Here is a 16,097-nt window from a genome sequence, read left to right as displayed (position 1 = left end):
TCTCCTATTTTTATTTTCGAGACTGATGATCCTTCTCAGCATTTTATCATTGGATAAAGATAACTCTTTGCAGAGTTTAATTGTATCTTCAGTGTCCTCTTCAAGTATCATTAGCTTCGCAGTATTCTCCTGAATTTGGTTCTCATGCTCAAATAAAGTTCACTGAATTGTATCCAATTTGCTGTTAAGCCGTTGAAACTCTTCACAGAATTCCTACTTTTGCCGTTTAAGTAAGTCACTGATTGAATCCAAAGTGACTGCGGATTCATCTTCTGTTTCTCTTTCTTTTGCAAACGCTTTGGTTCTTTTCCCAGCCACAGTAAAGCAGTATTGAAGTTTTATAATAAGGTTTCAAAAAAAAAAGACTGGTAGGAGACAATTAAGTAAACAAGGTAGGAGCAATCGAAAAGCAACCAACAGGGCTCTGACTGCTTCTTATATCTAACATCTGCTTCCTTCTTCCACTTGACGAGTTGCCTCGCGTGTTTCGTCAGCCACGGTTCCCTTTTCCGACCATTTTTTCCTTGCCTCAGTGGGACAAACCTATCCTGAACCCAGCACAAGTGGTCCCTAAACTTCCTCCACATTACTTCTGTGCTTTCACCTTTCAACACCTGTTTCCAATTTACTCTCGCTAGTTCCTGCCTCATCCATTCATAGTTAGCCCTTCTCCAGTTAAGCACTTTCCCATTTTGTCTGTTTTTATCCTTTTCCATAGCTATGCTGAAGCTAAGGGAGTTGTGGTCACTCTCACCAAAATGCTCCCCCACCAAGATGTCTGCCACCTGACCAGGTTCATTACCCAGAACTAGATCCAGTATGGCCTCTCCTCTCGTCGAACGGTCCACATACTGTGTCAGGAATCCTTCTTGAACACACCTGACAAATTCAGCCCCATCTATCCCCCTTGCAGTCAGGAGGTGCCAGTCAATATGAGGGAAGTTGAAATCACCCATAACTACAACCCTGTATTTCCTGCACCATTCTAAAATCTGCCTGCTTATCTGCTCCTCGATGTCCCGAGGGCTATTTGGGGGCCTATAGACCACTCCCGGCACAGTGATTGATCCCTTCCTATTTGTGACTTCCACCCACACCGACTCAGTGGACACCCCCTCTGCAGCGACCTCCCTTCCTACAGCTGTGATACTATCCCTGATCAGTAATGCTACTCCCCCCCTTTTCTACCTCCCATCCTATTCCTTTTAAAACACCTAAACCCCGGTACCTGCATCAGCCAATCCTGCCCTTCCTCCAGCCAAGTTTCAGTAACGGCCACAACATCGTAGTTCCACGTACTGATCCATTTTCTAAGTTCATCCCCTTTATTCCTAATACTCCTGGCATTGAAATAGACACACTTCAACCCCTCGAACTGGCTACATGTATGTTTTGTCCCCTGCCTGCCCTTCCTCAGCAACTCAGAACACATAGCATCATGCCCTTGTCCTTCTACCCTCATCTCTGCACTCACATTCTGATTCCCACCCCCCTGACAAACTAGTTTAAACCCTCCCCAACAGCTCCAGCAAACCTGCCCACCAGGATATTGGTTCCTTTCCAGTTCAGGTGCAGCCCGTCCTTGTTGTACAGGTCAGACCTTCCCCAGAAGAGATCCCAATGCTCCAGAAATCTGAACCCCTGCCCCCTGCACCAACTCTTCAGCCACGCATTCAACTGCCATGACTTCCTGTTCCTACCCTCTCTGTCTCGTGGCACAGGCAGCAATCCTGAGATTACCACCCTTGAGGTCCTGCTTTTTAACTTTTTTCCTAACTCCCAATATTCTTACGCTCCAAAGAATAAAGACCTAATTTGTTCAACCTTTTGCTGTAACTTAGGAGATGAAATCCAGGCAACATTTTAGTAAATCTCCTCTGTACTCTCTCAATTTTATTGACATCTTTCCTATAATTCAGTGATCAGAACTGTATACAATACTCCAAATTTGGCCTTACCAATGCCTTGTACAATTTCAACATTACATCCCAACTCTTATACTCAATGCTCTGATTTATAAAGGCCAGCATACCAAAAGCTTTCTTCACCACCCTATCCAAACGAGACTCCACCTTCAGGGAACTATGCACCATTACTCCTAGATCCCTCTGTTCTACTGCATTCTTCAATGCCCTACCATTTACCATGTATGCCCTATTTTGATCACTCCTACCAAAATGCAGCACCTCACATTTATCAGCATTAAACTCCTTCTGCCATCTTTCAGCCCACTCTTCTAAGTGGTCTAAATCCTGTCTGCAAGCTTTGAAAATATTCTTCATTATCCACAACTCCACCTATCTCAGTATCATCTAATACTTACTCATCCAATTTACCACCCCATCATCCAGATCATTAATATATATGACAAACAACATTGGACCTAGTACAGATCCCTGAGGTTTAGTCATCAGAGACAATTGTGCTGTCCCTCACTTCCCACATCCTACAATCAGAGCACTGGACTGTCCTATCTACTGCCTCCATTACCAACTCCTAAGTTAATCAAAATAATTAAAGAAACATACCCAGCCTTACCTTACTGGGAGCAAGCTCGTCCTCTGCCTCTTCTCGCCGAAACCTCTCGAGCCAAAGCCTCAAAGCTCCACTCCTTCACTGGCCCACTCACTCACTGGCCGCTCCGCTTCAGCTACCCCTCTTTTTACTTGTTTGTTGAGCTTCTCAATTTACAATTGCCCAATCAAATTGCTTGGTCCCCTGACCTTGATTGCCCAATCAGCTGCATTCTGAGCTGTTCAAATTTTGATTGACATGATTGCACAATCCAACTGCCAGAACCTCTCGAGCCAAAGCCTCAAAGCTCCACTCCTTCACTGGCCGCTCTCCACTCCAGTCCATATAAAACTCCAGTCCCAATAAAGGTGAATATGCAGCAGAAGAAACTCCTCCCATGCTCAGTGACCAGGGTGCAGACTGGGTGTGGTGAGCAGCAGCAATAATTGCAGAGTTCAGCACCAACAGTCACTCTCAAAATTGCATTCAGCAACGGTGATGGACAAATATCCAGCAAGCAGCTTATTGAAACATTCCAGTACTATGTCACAAGTGTAACATGCTGTGAGGTTTCACTGCTAATGGAATGGCCTCTCTGCAATGCATCACTGCTGAGGTAACGGTTTCTCTGTAGCAGCAATGTTTAGGTTACGACTAGAGACAACAGGGTTTTGGAACGCAGGGCTATCCAATGAGAGAAATGTTGTTCTTTCTTGGGAGTCTGGAAGAGAGATTTTTGCAGTCTTTTGCCGGGGAGCGATGAGAAGACATGAATGGAGAGATTGGGCCTTTCTTCTTCATTATTTTTTTTACTCGTTCTATAGTCAAAGTAAGAAACTATAAAGCCCAAACGTTTAATCACAGATTATGTACCGTTTGTTTTCTCAGGGTACTGATTTGTAACAGGGAACACATCAAGCAGCATCCACCCAAACAAGATTTCTTAAGACTGGCCGGGCTGGGGGGGGGCTATCACCCCCTATATTAAGCTGCCAGTCAAAGTGAGAGTTACATCAGGTTAGAATACTGAGTGAATCGCTTCCCACATTCACAGCTGTCGAACGGCCTCTCCCCACTGTCAACCCAATGATGCACATTCGGTGCAGAGTGCTCAGAGAATCTCCTCCCAAAGTCTGAGCAGCTGATCGACCTCTACTCGGTGTGAACTCGCTGGTGTTTCTGTAGATTCGATGACCGAGTGAATCCCTTCCCACACACTGAGCAGCTGAATGGCCTCTCCCCTGTGTGAACACGCTGGTGTCTCTGTAGATGAGATGACCGAGTGAATCCCTTCCCACAGTCTCGGCAGGTGAACGGCCTCTCTCCAGTGTGAACTCGCTGGTGCATCAGTAGTTGAGATGACGAAGTGAATCCTTTTCCACAGTCTGAGCAGGTGAACGGCCTCTCTCCAGTGTGAACGTGCTGATGTACCTTCAGTTGATATGACTTAGTGAATCCCTTCCCACAGACTGAGCAGGTGAACGGCCTCTCCCCAGTATGAACTGACTGGTGTGCCTGTAGTTCAGTTGACCAAGTGAATCCCTTCCCACAGACTGAGCAGGTGAACGGCCACTCCCCAGTATGAACTGACCGGTGTGCCTGTAGTTCGGATGCCTGAGTAAATCCTTTCCCACAATCTGAGCAGGTGAACGGCCGCTCCCCACTGTGAACTCGCTCGTGTCTCTGTAGGGTGCATGACTGAGTGAATCCCTTCCCACAGACAGAGCAGGTGTACGGCCGCTCCCCACTGTGAACTCGCTGGTGTGCCATTAGGGCGGATGACTGAGTGAATCCCTTCCCACAGTCTGAGCAGGTGAACGGCCTCTCCCCAGTGTGAACTCGCTGATGTACCTTCAGTTGGGATGAGGAAGTAAATCCCTTCCCACAGTGCAAGCAGGTGAACGGCCTCTCCCCAGTGTGAACTCGCCTATGTGCCTTCAGTTGGGATGAGCAAGTGAATCCCTTCCCACAGTCTGAGCAGGTGAATGGCCGCTCTCCAGTATGAACTCGCTGGTGTACCTTCAGTTCAGATGACTGACTGAATCCCTTCCCGCAGTTTGAGCAGATGAACGGCCGTTCCCCAGTGTGAACTCGCTGGTGTACCTTCAGTTCAGATGACTGACTGAATCCCTTCCCGCAGTTCGAGCAGGTGAACGGCCGTTCCCCGGTGTGAACTCGCTGGTGTACCTTCAGTTCAGATGACTGAGTGAATCCCTTCCCGCAGTTTGAGCAGGTGAATGGCCTCTCCCCAGTGTGAACTCGCTGATGTACCATCAGTTGGGATGAGCAAGTGAATCCCTTCCCACACACTGAGCAGGTGAATGGCCTCTCCCCAGTGTGAACTCGCTGATGTACCTTCAGTTTGGATGAGCAAATGAATTCTTTCCCACAGTCTGAGCAGGTGAACGGCCTCTCTCCAGTGTGAACTCGCTGATGTACCTTCAGTTGAGATGACGAAGTGAATCCCTTCCCACAGTCTGAGCAGGTAAACGGCCGCTCTCCAGTGTGAACTCGCTGATGTACCTTCAGTTCAGATGACTGAGTGAATCCTTTCCCACAGTTTGAGCAGGTGAACGGTCTCTCTCCAGTGTGAACAGACGAGTGTACTTGCAGGTGGGATGATCGAGTGAATCCCTTCCCACACACTGAGCAAGTGAATGGCCTCTCCCCAGTGTGAACTCGCTGATGTACCTTCAGTTGGGATGAGCAAGTGAATCCCTTCCCACAGTCTGAGCAGGTGAATGGCCTCTCTCCAGTATGAACTAGCTGATGCACCTTCAGTTGGTATGAGCAAGTGAATCCCTTCCCGCAGTCTGAGCAGATAAACGGCCTCTCCCCGGTGTGAACTCGCTGATGTACCTTCAGGTGGGATGAGCAAGTGAATCTATTCCCACACATTGAGCAGGTGAACGGCCTCTCCCCAGTGTGAACAGACCAGTGTGCTTGTAGGTGGGATGGCCGAGTGAATCGCTTCCCACACACTGTGCAGGTGAATGGCCTCTCCCCAGTGTGAATTCGCTGGTGTCTCTGTAGATGAGATGACCGAGTGAATCTCTTCCCACAGTCTGGGCAGGTGAACGGCCTCTCCCCAGTGTGAACTCGCTGATGTACCTTCAATTGGGATGACAAAGTGAATCCCTTCCCACAGTCGGAGCAGGTGAACGGCCTCTCCCCAGTGTGAACTCGCTGATGTACCTTCAGTTGGGATGACAAAGTGAATCCCTTCCCACAGTCGGAGCAGGTGAATGGCCTCTCCCCAGTGTGTACTGACTGGTGCCTCAGTAGGTGAGATGATTTAGTAAATCCCTTCCCACAGTCCGAGCAGGTGTACAACCTCTCCCTAGTGTGAACTTGCTGGTGAGCCATTAGGTCAGATGACCGAGTGTATTCTTCCCCACAAATTCAGCAGCTGACCAGCCTCTGCCCAGGGTGAACCGACTGGTGTGTCCACAGGTGGGATGACCGACTGAATCCCTTCTCACACACAGAACAGGTGAATGGCCTTGTCCCAGTGTGAACTTGCTGATGTACCTTCAGTTGAGATGACCGACTGAATCCATTCCCACTGACTGAGCAGGTGAACGTGTAGGTCCTTGTGTAAAATGACGGGCGTGCCAGTCTGTCAGATGATCGAGTGAATCCCTCGTCACAGTCCGAGCACAAAGGATGATCAAGTGAATCCCTTGCTCCACTTCTTAAATATCCGGCTAGAGACAGCAAAACTGGCTTGCTGTGTTCGAGATTCCCATAGACAAATTCCTTGTCATTTTTAACCTGTAAAAATATTTACAAAATCCATCAATGGGTGTAAGACAGTATTTCAGATGAGATCACTTGAGTTGTCAAGGTGTGATCTGGCATCACACTATTACAGTGAGGTTCAATCCAAGTTCGAGAGAGAAATCATCTTCTAACTGGGCACAGTGCTGGTATCTAGAATGACCAACATATTCTCTGATACTGTTCCTGTCTCGATAACAATGGGAATTTCTGCCATCTCCAATCTGTGACCTGGCTCAGTTTGACTCTGTCTATTCGTATTATTCCCTGTTCCCACTGAGCTGCATGGATGACTGGTAGGAACTGAAACACTCTCACACAAATAGCTGGCAGTGCATTCCACGCACCCAGCACTCTCTGTGTAAAAAACTTACCCCTGTCATCCCCTCGGTATCTATTTCAAAGCACCTTAAAACTATACCCCCTCGTGTTAGCCATTTCAGCCCTAGGAAAAAACCTCTGGCGATCCACACGATCAATGCCCCTCATCATTTTATACACCTAAAAAAGGCTCTAAACATAAACAAGGAAATTATACATTGCCTTGAGGATTTGTTAAAAGTGTACAAAATTATGACGGTATAGATAGGGTAATTGCAAACAGCTTTTTCCACTGAGGTTGGGTGGGATGATGACCAGAGGTCATGGGTAAGTGGGGAAGGTGAAAATTTAATGGGAACATTTGGAAAATCTCTTTATTGAAATGGTTGTGAGAGTGTGGAATGAGATGCCAGCACAAGTGGTGAATGTGAGCTCGGTTTCACCATTTAAAAGAAGTTCGGATGGGAGCCTGGATGGTAGGGGTATGGAGGGTGTTACATACCTCAAGGAGATGTGATTTTTTTTGTGAGAACAATGTAATGCTCTTTTGGAGGTCACCTGATGTAATTTTCCCGCCGATGTGAGGTCACGTGAGGACATTTTCACCATGGGTATATAAGGGAAGACCTCAGATGACGCAGTTAGTTTTTAGTTTTTAGTTTTCCAGCTAGAACGTGCGTCTGTGTCTCCGTTTCTATTGCGTATTTGTTTTTATGACGCAGTTTCATTTTTAAAACGGCATGTTACGTTCTGTTTGAAGGTACAATAGTGCTGGACTGCAAATTTTTGCTAGATGTGTTGATGTACCTTTTTCCAGCAGTATTGGAGAGTGAAGACTTTTTCGAAGTACAGGACCCGAAGGACTAAGAGAAATCAGGAATGTTTGGCAGCTTAATAAATGATCGACCTTATTGAGTCTTTGTTGAAGGAGTAGCGACCTGCATCGAAGATAACTCATACCAAAAGAGCAAGGTAGTTCATGCAAGGTGCTCTCTAGAATTTATGGTCTGTTGTTTTAAGCCGTTTATTTCCTGCATCATGAATCCTTTGGTCAGAACAAACAGGAAAGTCGTGTCAATGAAGAAGTCCTTCTCCAGAGAAGTCTCTCCCAATTGAATGTATAAATCTGTTGGACTTTCGAATTTACCATTTTAAGAACCGTATTTGACTTTACCACTTTATGTACTGTTTTCACATTTAACGCTTTAAGAACCAGTGCCAAGTGACGATTTGTTGAACGGCTGCATAACTTCCGGTTAAGGTTTTTGTTTGTTTTTATATTGTTTATCCGTGTTTAATAAATGTTTGGTTGTTTTCCTATAACCTGTCTCGATTGATATTCATTGTTGCTGGTTACATAACATAATTTGTGGGGGCTCAGCCAGGAGATGTTCCGATTTTGAGGTTAAGTGCTGATAATTGCCATTCTGATTTGGAAAAGGAAAATACCCGATTTTTTTGAGTTGGATTGGTGTGTGAGTGGTATTCGGCAACAATGAATATTAACGAGTTTATGGACATGCCTGACTCGGTGTCTTTAGTGAATGCAAAAAAACCTGAGGTATTGGAGATTGCGAGGAGGTTGGATATTAAAGGAATTACAAAGAATACCACAAAGGCTTTAATACAAAGAAAATCGCTGAGCATTATATTAATTTGAAAACTTTTGATGATGAGGTGTTAGATAGGTTTCCAATGACTAATCTGGAAATGCAGTTGCACCTTGAACAGTTGACGTTTGAAAGATTTAAAGTGGAAATGGCCAAAAGAGAGGCTAATTAAAAAAGGGCATTTGAAGAAAGGGAAGCTGAAAACCGGAGGAAATTTGAGTTTGAGATGGAGAAATTAAGGATGGGAAATCAGTCTTCTGGTTCTAAGAAACAGTTTATTGCTAGTCGTGAGGTTATTTTGGCTCCTCCATTTAATGAAGCTGAAGTGGACAAATATTTCCAGCATTTCAAAACCGATGCACTGAGTTTAAAGTGGCCGAAAGAGCAATGGCCGCGTGATGTTACAAAGTGTAATTAAAGGCAAGGCACAACAAGCTTATACAGCTTTAAATGCTGAGCAAGCACTGGATTATGATACTGTTAAACAGCATATATTAAAGGCATATGAGTTGGTTCTGGAAGCGTATAGAGAAAGATACAGAAATTTGAAGAAATCTGTGGAAAAAACTTATGTAGAATTTGCCTATGAGAAATCTATGTGTTTTGAGAGATGGGTTTCCTCTAAAAATGTGAATGGGGAGTTTAATACATTAAAAGAGTTGATTTTACTGGAGGAATTTAAAAGAAGCATTCCTGTTGAAGTGAGAACATACTTAAATGAAAGGGACATTGCTACATTGCAGGAGATTGCTAAATTAGCTGATGAATATGCTTTAATTCATAAGAATAAATTTTCTGCAGGTAAAATTTTTAAAAGGAAAAATAGCACAGAGAGTCAATGTAAACCAGAAATTAAACCTGAAGTGAGTGAGAAAAGTAAGGATGAAGGGAGACATGTGAAGGAAAGACATTTTTGGTATTATTTGTAATTATTGTAAGAAACCTGGACATGTAATAGCTAATTGCTTTTGATTGAAAAAGAAAGAGAAAGAAGCCGACCCAGATGCTTGTGTGCAGCATATTGAAACACCTTTAAATTCACAGGGTTTAGAAAACATTAATGAAGATGTGTCAGAGTCTGACCAAGTTAAGAGGGGATATGAAACTTTTATAACAGAAGGATTTGTATCCTTGAAAGAAGGATCTAATTCAGTACCAATAAGAATACTTAGAGATACTGGAGCTTCTCAATCACTAATATTAGACAGTGTGCTAAAATCTGAAGTCTGACTAAAGTCTGACATTGTGAGGTAAATTATATAAGAGGAGTTGGGAGTGCCCTCATGCCAGGACATTTGCATAGAGTAAATTTAAGGTCAGGATTAGTTACAGGGATTGTTAAAGTAGGGCTACAATCCAGTTTAACTGTGAATGATGTTTCTCTTTTGTTATGGAATGATTTAGCATGTGGACAAGTTTTTCCTGAAGTGCATTTGAAAATAAATTCAAATTCTGAGGAACCACAGAGGGAATCTAACACAGATTCTTCCTGTGTTGTAACAAGAGCTATGGCTAAAAAGACTGATGTACAGGATGAGGTTGTTACCCATGACAGTTCAACTCAAGATTCGAATTTTGAGGATGTATCAGAAACTTTCTTACCTACGTTATTTGATCAGGATTTTGGTGGTAAGTCTGACCAGGAAGATTTGTCTTTATCTCGGAAGGAGATGATAGCAGAAGAACAAGCTCTTTCAGATAGTGAAATTGAAAAAGTACCAGTGGGATATTATTTTGAAAAGGGACTATTAATGAGAAAGTGGAGAGCACCTACAATTCCTGCTAGTGAGGAATGGGAGGTTAATCATCGGGTAGTAGTTCCTAAAGTTTATCGAAATGAGGTTTTAACTATGGCTCATAGTATTCCTTTGGGTGGTCATCTAGGTGTAAAGAAAACTATGAACAAAGTTTCTAAACATTTTTATTGGCCTAGTTTAAGACAAGGTGTAGCGACATTTTGCAGAACGTCCCATACATGTCAAATTGTGGGTAAACCTAATCAGGTTACTCCAGTGGCCCCACTGCAACCAATTCCAGTACTTGGTGAGCCGTTCTCAAAAATCATTGTAGACTGTGTAGGTCCTTTGCCAAAAACTAAACCTGGACATCAATATTTGTTAACTATTATGTGCACAGCGTCTAGGTTTCCAGAGGCAGTACCTCTTAGGAATATAACAGCCAAAACTGTGACAAAGGGTCTTATAGTTTTTTTTACTTATTTTGGGTTGCCTAAGGAAATACAACCGGATCAAGGTAGTCATTGTATGTCTGGATTGTTTCAGCAAATAGTTTATAAACTGGGAGCAAAACAGATTATCTCATCAGCCTATCATCCAAAATCACAAGGAGCCTTGGAGAGATTTCATTCTACATTAAAAACTATGATTAGGACATATTGTGTGGAAAATGAAAAAGACTGGAATGAAGGTATACATTTACTACTTTTTGCAGTATGAGAGGCAGTACAGGAATCATTAGGTTTTAGTCCTTTTGAACTTGTGGTTGGGCATAGAGTTTGAGGACCTTTGGCCTTGTTGAAAGAACAGTGGATTAATAAAGAGGTACACACTAGTTTGCTAGATTATGTTTTTTTTTAATTTAAAGAAAGATTATATAAAGCTTGTAGCTTGGCAAAGGAAATTTTAAATTAGCTCAAGAGAAGATGAAGACTTGGTATGATAAGGAAGCTAGGATGAGGTCATTTAAGCCTGGAGATAAGGTGTTGGTTCTTTTCCCAGTGCAAACAAACCCATTACAAGCTAAATTTCATGGTCCTTATGAGATTAAATCTAAGGTAAATGATGTAGATTACGTGATAAAAACCCCAGATCGGAGAAAGACAACACAGCTGTGTCATATAAATATGGTAAAACCATATTAAGAGAGAGACTGCTGCTATGACTATTGTGATCAATAATGAGTCTGATCTTGATAAAACCTTAAGGGATGATTCATCTGAAACTCATTTTAAACTCAACATTATTTCAGCCACGTTACCAAATTCAAAAATTCTAGAAAATATTTATGGAAAATTAGCTTATTTACAGCCAGAGCAGAGACAGCAGATGAAACAGTTAATTTTTAAATACAGAGATTTATTTCCAGATGTTCCTAGAACAGCCACTGTAGCTACAGTTGATGTAGATGTTGAGATGCAAAACCCATAAAACAACATCCGTATCGAATGAACAGGGAAAAATGTGAACTTGCCAAATAAGAAATTAAGTATATGTTAGAGAATGATATTATTAGACACTCTAATTTGAATTGGAGTTCACTGTGCATTATGGTGCCTAAGCCAGATAATAGTATTAGGTTTTGTACAGATTACAGGAAGGTGAATGCTGTGACAAAAACTGATGCATATCCAATCCCTAGGGTAGATGATTGTGTGGATAAAGTTGGACAAGCCAAATTCCTTACAAAGATTGATTTGTTAAGAGCTTATTGGTGTGTTCCATTGACAGATAGAGGTAGAGAGATTTCAGTATTGGTAACCCCATCTGGGTTATATGAATATAATGTTCTTCCATTTGGGATGAAGAATGCACCAGGTACATTTCAGAGGATGATTAATAGCATGATTCAGGGATTAAAAGATACAGATGCCTATATTGATGATTTAGTTACAGGAAATAATACGTGGAAAGCACATATTACTGCGGTGGGGAAATTATTTGACAGACTTTCAAAAGCTAACTTAACTATTAACTTAGCTAACAGTGAATTTGGTCAGGCCACTGTGACCGTTAAGGAAAAGGGTTAAGGAAATTAAACTTCAATTTAGTAACACAGTTCAATGTTACAGGAGTACAATATTCTGATCACTCATATTAAGGGTAAAGACATTGTGATCACTGATCGTTTATCTAGATGTTAAATGTACAATGAAAAATTGTTTTTATGGAGTGGTATTTTAAAATTTGTAACACTCCTACTGTATATTAGTTTGTAAAGTGCTGAAAGATAAGACTGTATATATTGTGTATGTTGTAAGTTTTATACCTTTGTATAAATTGTTAATTGTTAAAATTTTGTTCTTTGAGAGACCAATATGTTTATTTTGGAGGAAGGTGTTACATACCTCAAGGAGATCTGTGATTCTTTTTTTGTGAGAATGATGTAATGGTCTTCTGGAGGTCACCTGATGTAATTTTCCCGCTGATGTGAGGTCACATGGGGACACGTGCACCACGGGTATATAAGGGAAGACCTCAGTTGACGCAGTTAGATTTTAGTTTTTAGTTTTCCAGCTAGAACGTGCGTCTGTGTCTCCGTCTCTGTTGCATATTTGTTTTTATGACACAGTTTCATTTTTAAAAAGGAGTGTTACTTTCTGTTGCAAGGTACAACAGAGCTGGATTGGCAATTTTTGCTAGATGCACTGATGTACCTTTTTCCAGCAGTACTGGAGAGTGAAAACTTCATCGAAATACAGGATACGAAGGATTAAGAGAAGTTGGGAATGTTCGGCAGTTTAATAAAGGATCGACCTTATTGAGTCTTCGTTGAAGGAGTAGCGACCTGCATCAAAGATAACTCATACCAAAAGAGCAAGGTAGTTCATGCAAGGTGCTCTCTAGAATTGACGGTCAGTTGTCTTAAGCCGTTTATTTCCTGCATCGTGAATCCTTTGGTCAGAACAAACTGGAAAGTCGTGTCAATGAAGAAATCCTTCTCCAGAGAAGTCTCTCCCAATTGAATGTATAAATCTGTCGGACTTTAGAATTTACCATTTTAAGAACCGTATTTGACTTTACCGTTTTAAGAACTATTTTCGCATTTAACGCTTTAAGAACCAGTGCTGAGTGATGATTTGTTGAACGGCTGCATAGCGGTTAACTTTCAGTTAAGGTTTTTGTTTGTTTTTATATTGCTTATCTCTGTTTAATAAATGTTTGGTTGTTTTTATATAACCTGTCTCGATTGATATTCATCGTTGCCAGTTACGTAACAAGGGCAATGGTCCCGGTGCAGGTAGTTGCATTAGACAGCTTAAATGCTATTTCAGCATTGACCAGATGGGCCAAATAGCCTGTTTGTGTACTGAACCTCTCCATGTTTTTATGACAGAGAAGCTGGATAAACATGTTTGGAAGGGAAAAGGTAGGAGTGACAACGGAGCAGCAATGGGAGGAGTTCGGGAGCTGAGTGATCGATACATCCCAAAGAAGTGGAAGCATTGGAAAGGCAGAAGGACACAACCGTGGCTGAAATGAGAAGCCACAGCCAACATAAAAGCCAAAGAAAGGGCAAAAACAGAACAAAAACTATTGGGAAGCTTTTAGAAACCAACAGAAGACGACAAAAAAAAATGTCAAATGAGCTCAGGGCGTGGAATTATGATACTGTAGTCCTGAGCCTTGGTTGTACCACAACAGAGGAACAAAATATCCCGGGCCTCAATATCGCTTGAAAACCAAGTTTCCCTGCACCAGTTACCCTTCAACTTTTATTTTGGCAGGCACATACAAACTCTACACCTTCAAACTTCACTTCTGAAGGCCTCCCACTTACCAAGTACTCCTTTGCCAGAAAACAGCCTGTCCCAAACCACACTTGTCAGATCCTTTCTGAGACCTTCAGAATTGACCCTTCTCCAATTTAGAATCTCAACCCATGGTCCAGACCGCTTTTTTTCCATTTTTACTTTGAATCTCATGGCATTATGATCACTAATTTATGTCACCAGCCCTGGATCATTTACTAACAGATTATTGGACACTCCTACATCAGGAATTCTGCATACTGAATAAGAGCACATTTGACAAACTCTACCCCATCTAGTCCTTTCACAGTATGGGAGTCCCAGTCAATATATGGAAAATTAAAATCACTTACTGAATCAACCTTTGTTTCTTGGCATTGTCCTTGATCTCTGTAGAAATTTGTTCCTCTAAATCCTTCAGACTATTGGGTGCAACCAAGTCCCAATAATGACTACAATATCATAATTTTCTGTCCTGAGCTCATCTGGATTTCCTACGATGCCTCTTGCATTGTGATATACACAGCTCAGCATATTCATCGCTCCATGCTCAACCATTTGATTGCTGACTCTACCGGAGGTCTGAACAACATCTGACTGGTGTCAAGAAAACAAACTCTCCCTCATTGTCACAAAAACAAAGGAGCAGATTGTGGACAACAGGAGGAATGGAGACAGGCTAAGCCCTATTGACATCAGTGGATCTGGGGTTGAGAGGGTGAACAGCTTTTAAGTTCCTCGGCATAAACATCACCAAGGATCTCACATGGTCTCTACATACCGGCTGTGTTATGAAAAGAGCACACCAGCACTTCCTTCACCTCAGATGGTTGAAGAAGTTTGGGATGGGGCCCCAAATCCTAAGAACTTTCTACTGGAACACAATTGAGAGCATCCTGACTGGCTGCATCACTGCCTGGTATGGGAACTGTACTTCCCTTAATCGCAGGACCCTGCAGAGTGTGGTGTGGACAGCCCAGCTCATCTGTAGATGTGAACTTCCCACTATTCAGGACATTTACAGAGACAGGTGTGTAAAAAGGGCCCAAAGGATATTGGAGACCCAATTCACCACAACCACAAACTGTTCCTGCTGCTACCATCCAGGAAATGGTAACACAGCAAAAGGACCAACAGGCTCCGGGACATCATCTTCCACCAGACCATCAGACTGATTAATTCATGCTGATACAATTGCATTTCCACATTACATTGCCTGTTCTATGTACAAACTATTTATTATAAATTACTATAAATTACACATTGCACATTTAGAGGGAGACGTAATGTAAAGATTACTCCTCCTCATGCATATTAAGGGTGTACTGTATGTAATGAAGTCAATTCAATTCACCCTCTCCACTACTTGTTCTGTCATTCTGGCTCCCATTCCCCCTTCAAATTATTTTAACCACAACACCCCTCTCCCCACACTAGCACTACCAAGCCTTACCACTGGGATATTAGTCCCCTCTTGTTCTTTTGCCCTAACTAGAAACATGGAAAATAAGTGCAGGAGTAGGCCATTTGGCCCTTCGAGCCTGCACCGCCATTCAGTATGATCATGGCTGATCATCCAACTCAGAACCCCGCCCCAGGCTTCCCTCCATACCCCCTGATCCCTTTAGCCACAAGGGCCATATCTAACTCCCTCTTAAATATAGCCAATGAACTGGCCTCAACTGTTTCCTGTGGCAGAGAATTCCACAGATTCACCACTCTCTGTGTGAAGAAGTTTTCTCTCATCTCAGTCCTAAAAGGCTTCCCTTTTATCCTCAAACTGTGACCCCTCGTTCTGGACTTCCCCAACATCGGGAACGATCTTCCAGCATCTAGCCTGTCCAATCCCTTCAGGATGTTATACCTTTCAATAAGATGCCCCCTCAATCTTCTAAATTCCAACGAGTATAAGCCTAGTTGATCTAGTCTTTCATCATATGAAAGTCCTGCCATCCCAGGAATCAATCTGGTGAACCTTCTTTGTACTCCCTCTATGGCAAGGATGTCTTTCCTCAGATTAGGGGACCAAAACTGCACACAATACTCCAGGTGTGGTCTCACCAAGGCCTTGTACAACTGCAGTAGTACCTCCCTGCTCCTGTACTCGAATTCTCTTGCTATGAATGCCAGCATACCATTCGCCTTTTTCACCGCCTGCTGTACCTGCATGCCCACTTTCAATGACTGGTGTATAATGACACCCAGGTCTCGTTGCACCTCCCCTTTTCCTAATCGGCCACCATTCAGATAATAATCTGTTTTCCTGTTTTTGCCACCAAAGTGGATAACCTCACATTTATCCACATTAAATTACACCTGCCATGAATTTGCCCACTCACCTAACCTATCCAAGTCACCCTGCATCCTCTTAGCATCCTCCTCGC

The 16,097-nt window shown here is 42.8% G+C and overlaps 1 protein-coding gene across 1 annotated transcript in view; it reads right to left on the bottom strand.

Moving 5' to 3' along the window:
• LOC140207827 (uncharacterized) overlaps positions 1-13,118 on the bottom strand; it is a 49,835-nt gene extending 36,717 nt beyond the window's left edge. The window contains exons 1-3 of the mRNA XM_072276388.1: positions 12,310-13,118; positions 3,671-6,288; positions 3,388-3,406 (exon numbers count right to left, since the gene is read on the bottom strand). Of these exons, the coding sequence (XP_072132489.1) occupies positions 3,388-3,406; positions 3,671-5,880 (2,229 nt within the window). The 5' untranslated portion in view covers positions 5,881-6,288; positions 12,310-13,118. The remainder of the gene's footprint in view (positions 1-3,387; positions 3,407-3,670; positions 6,289-12,309) is intronic.
• Between the last annotated feature and the right edge of the window lie 2,979 nt (positions 13,119-16,097).

Source organism: Mobula birostris, chromosome 13 (genome assembly GCF_030028105.1).
Source record: "Mobula birostris isolate sMobBir1 chromosome 13, sMobBir1.hap1, whole genome shotgun sequence".
NCBI lineage: Eukaryota > Metazoa > Chordata > Chondrichthyes > Myliobatiformes > Myliobatidae > Mobula > Mobula birostris.
Note: the sequence above shows the minus strand (reverse complement) of the source record. Positions and strands in the feature narration are given on the sequence as shown.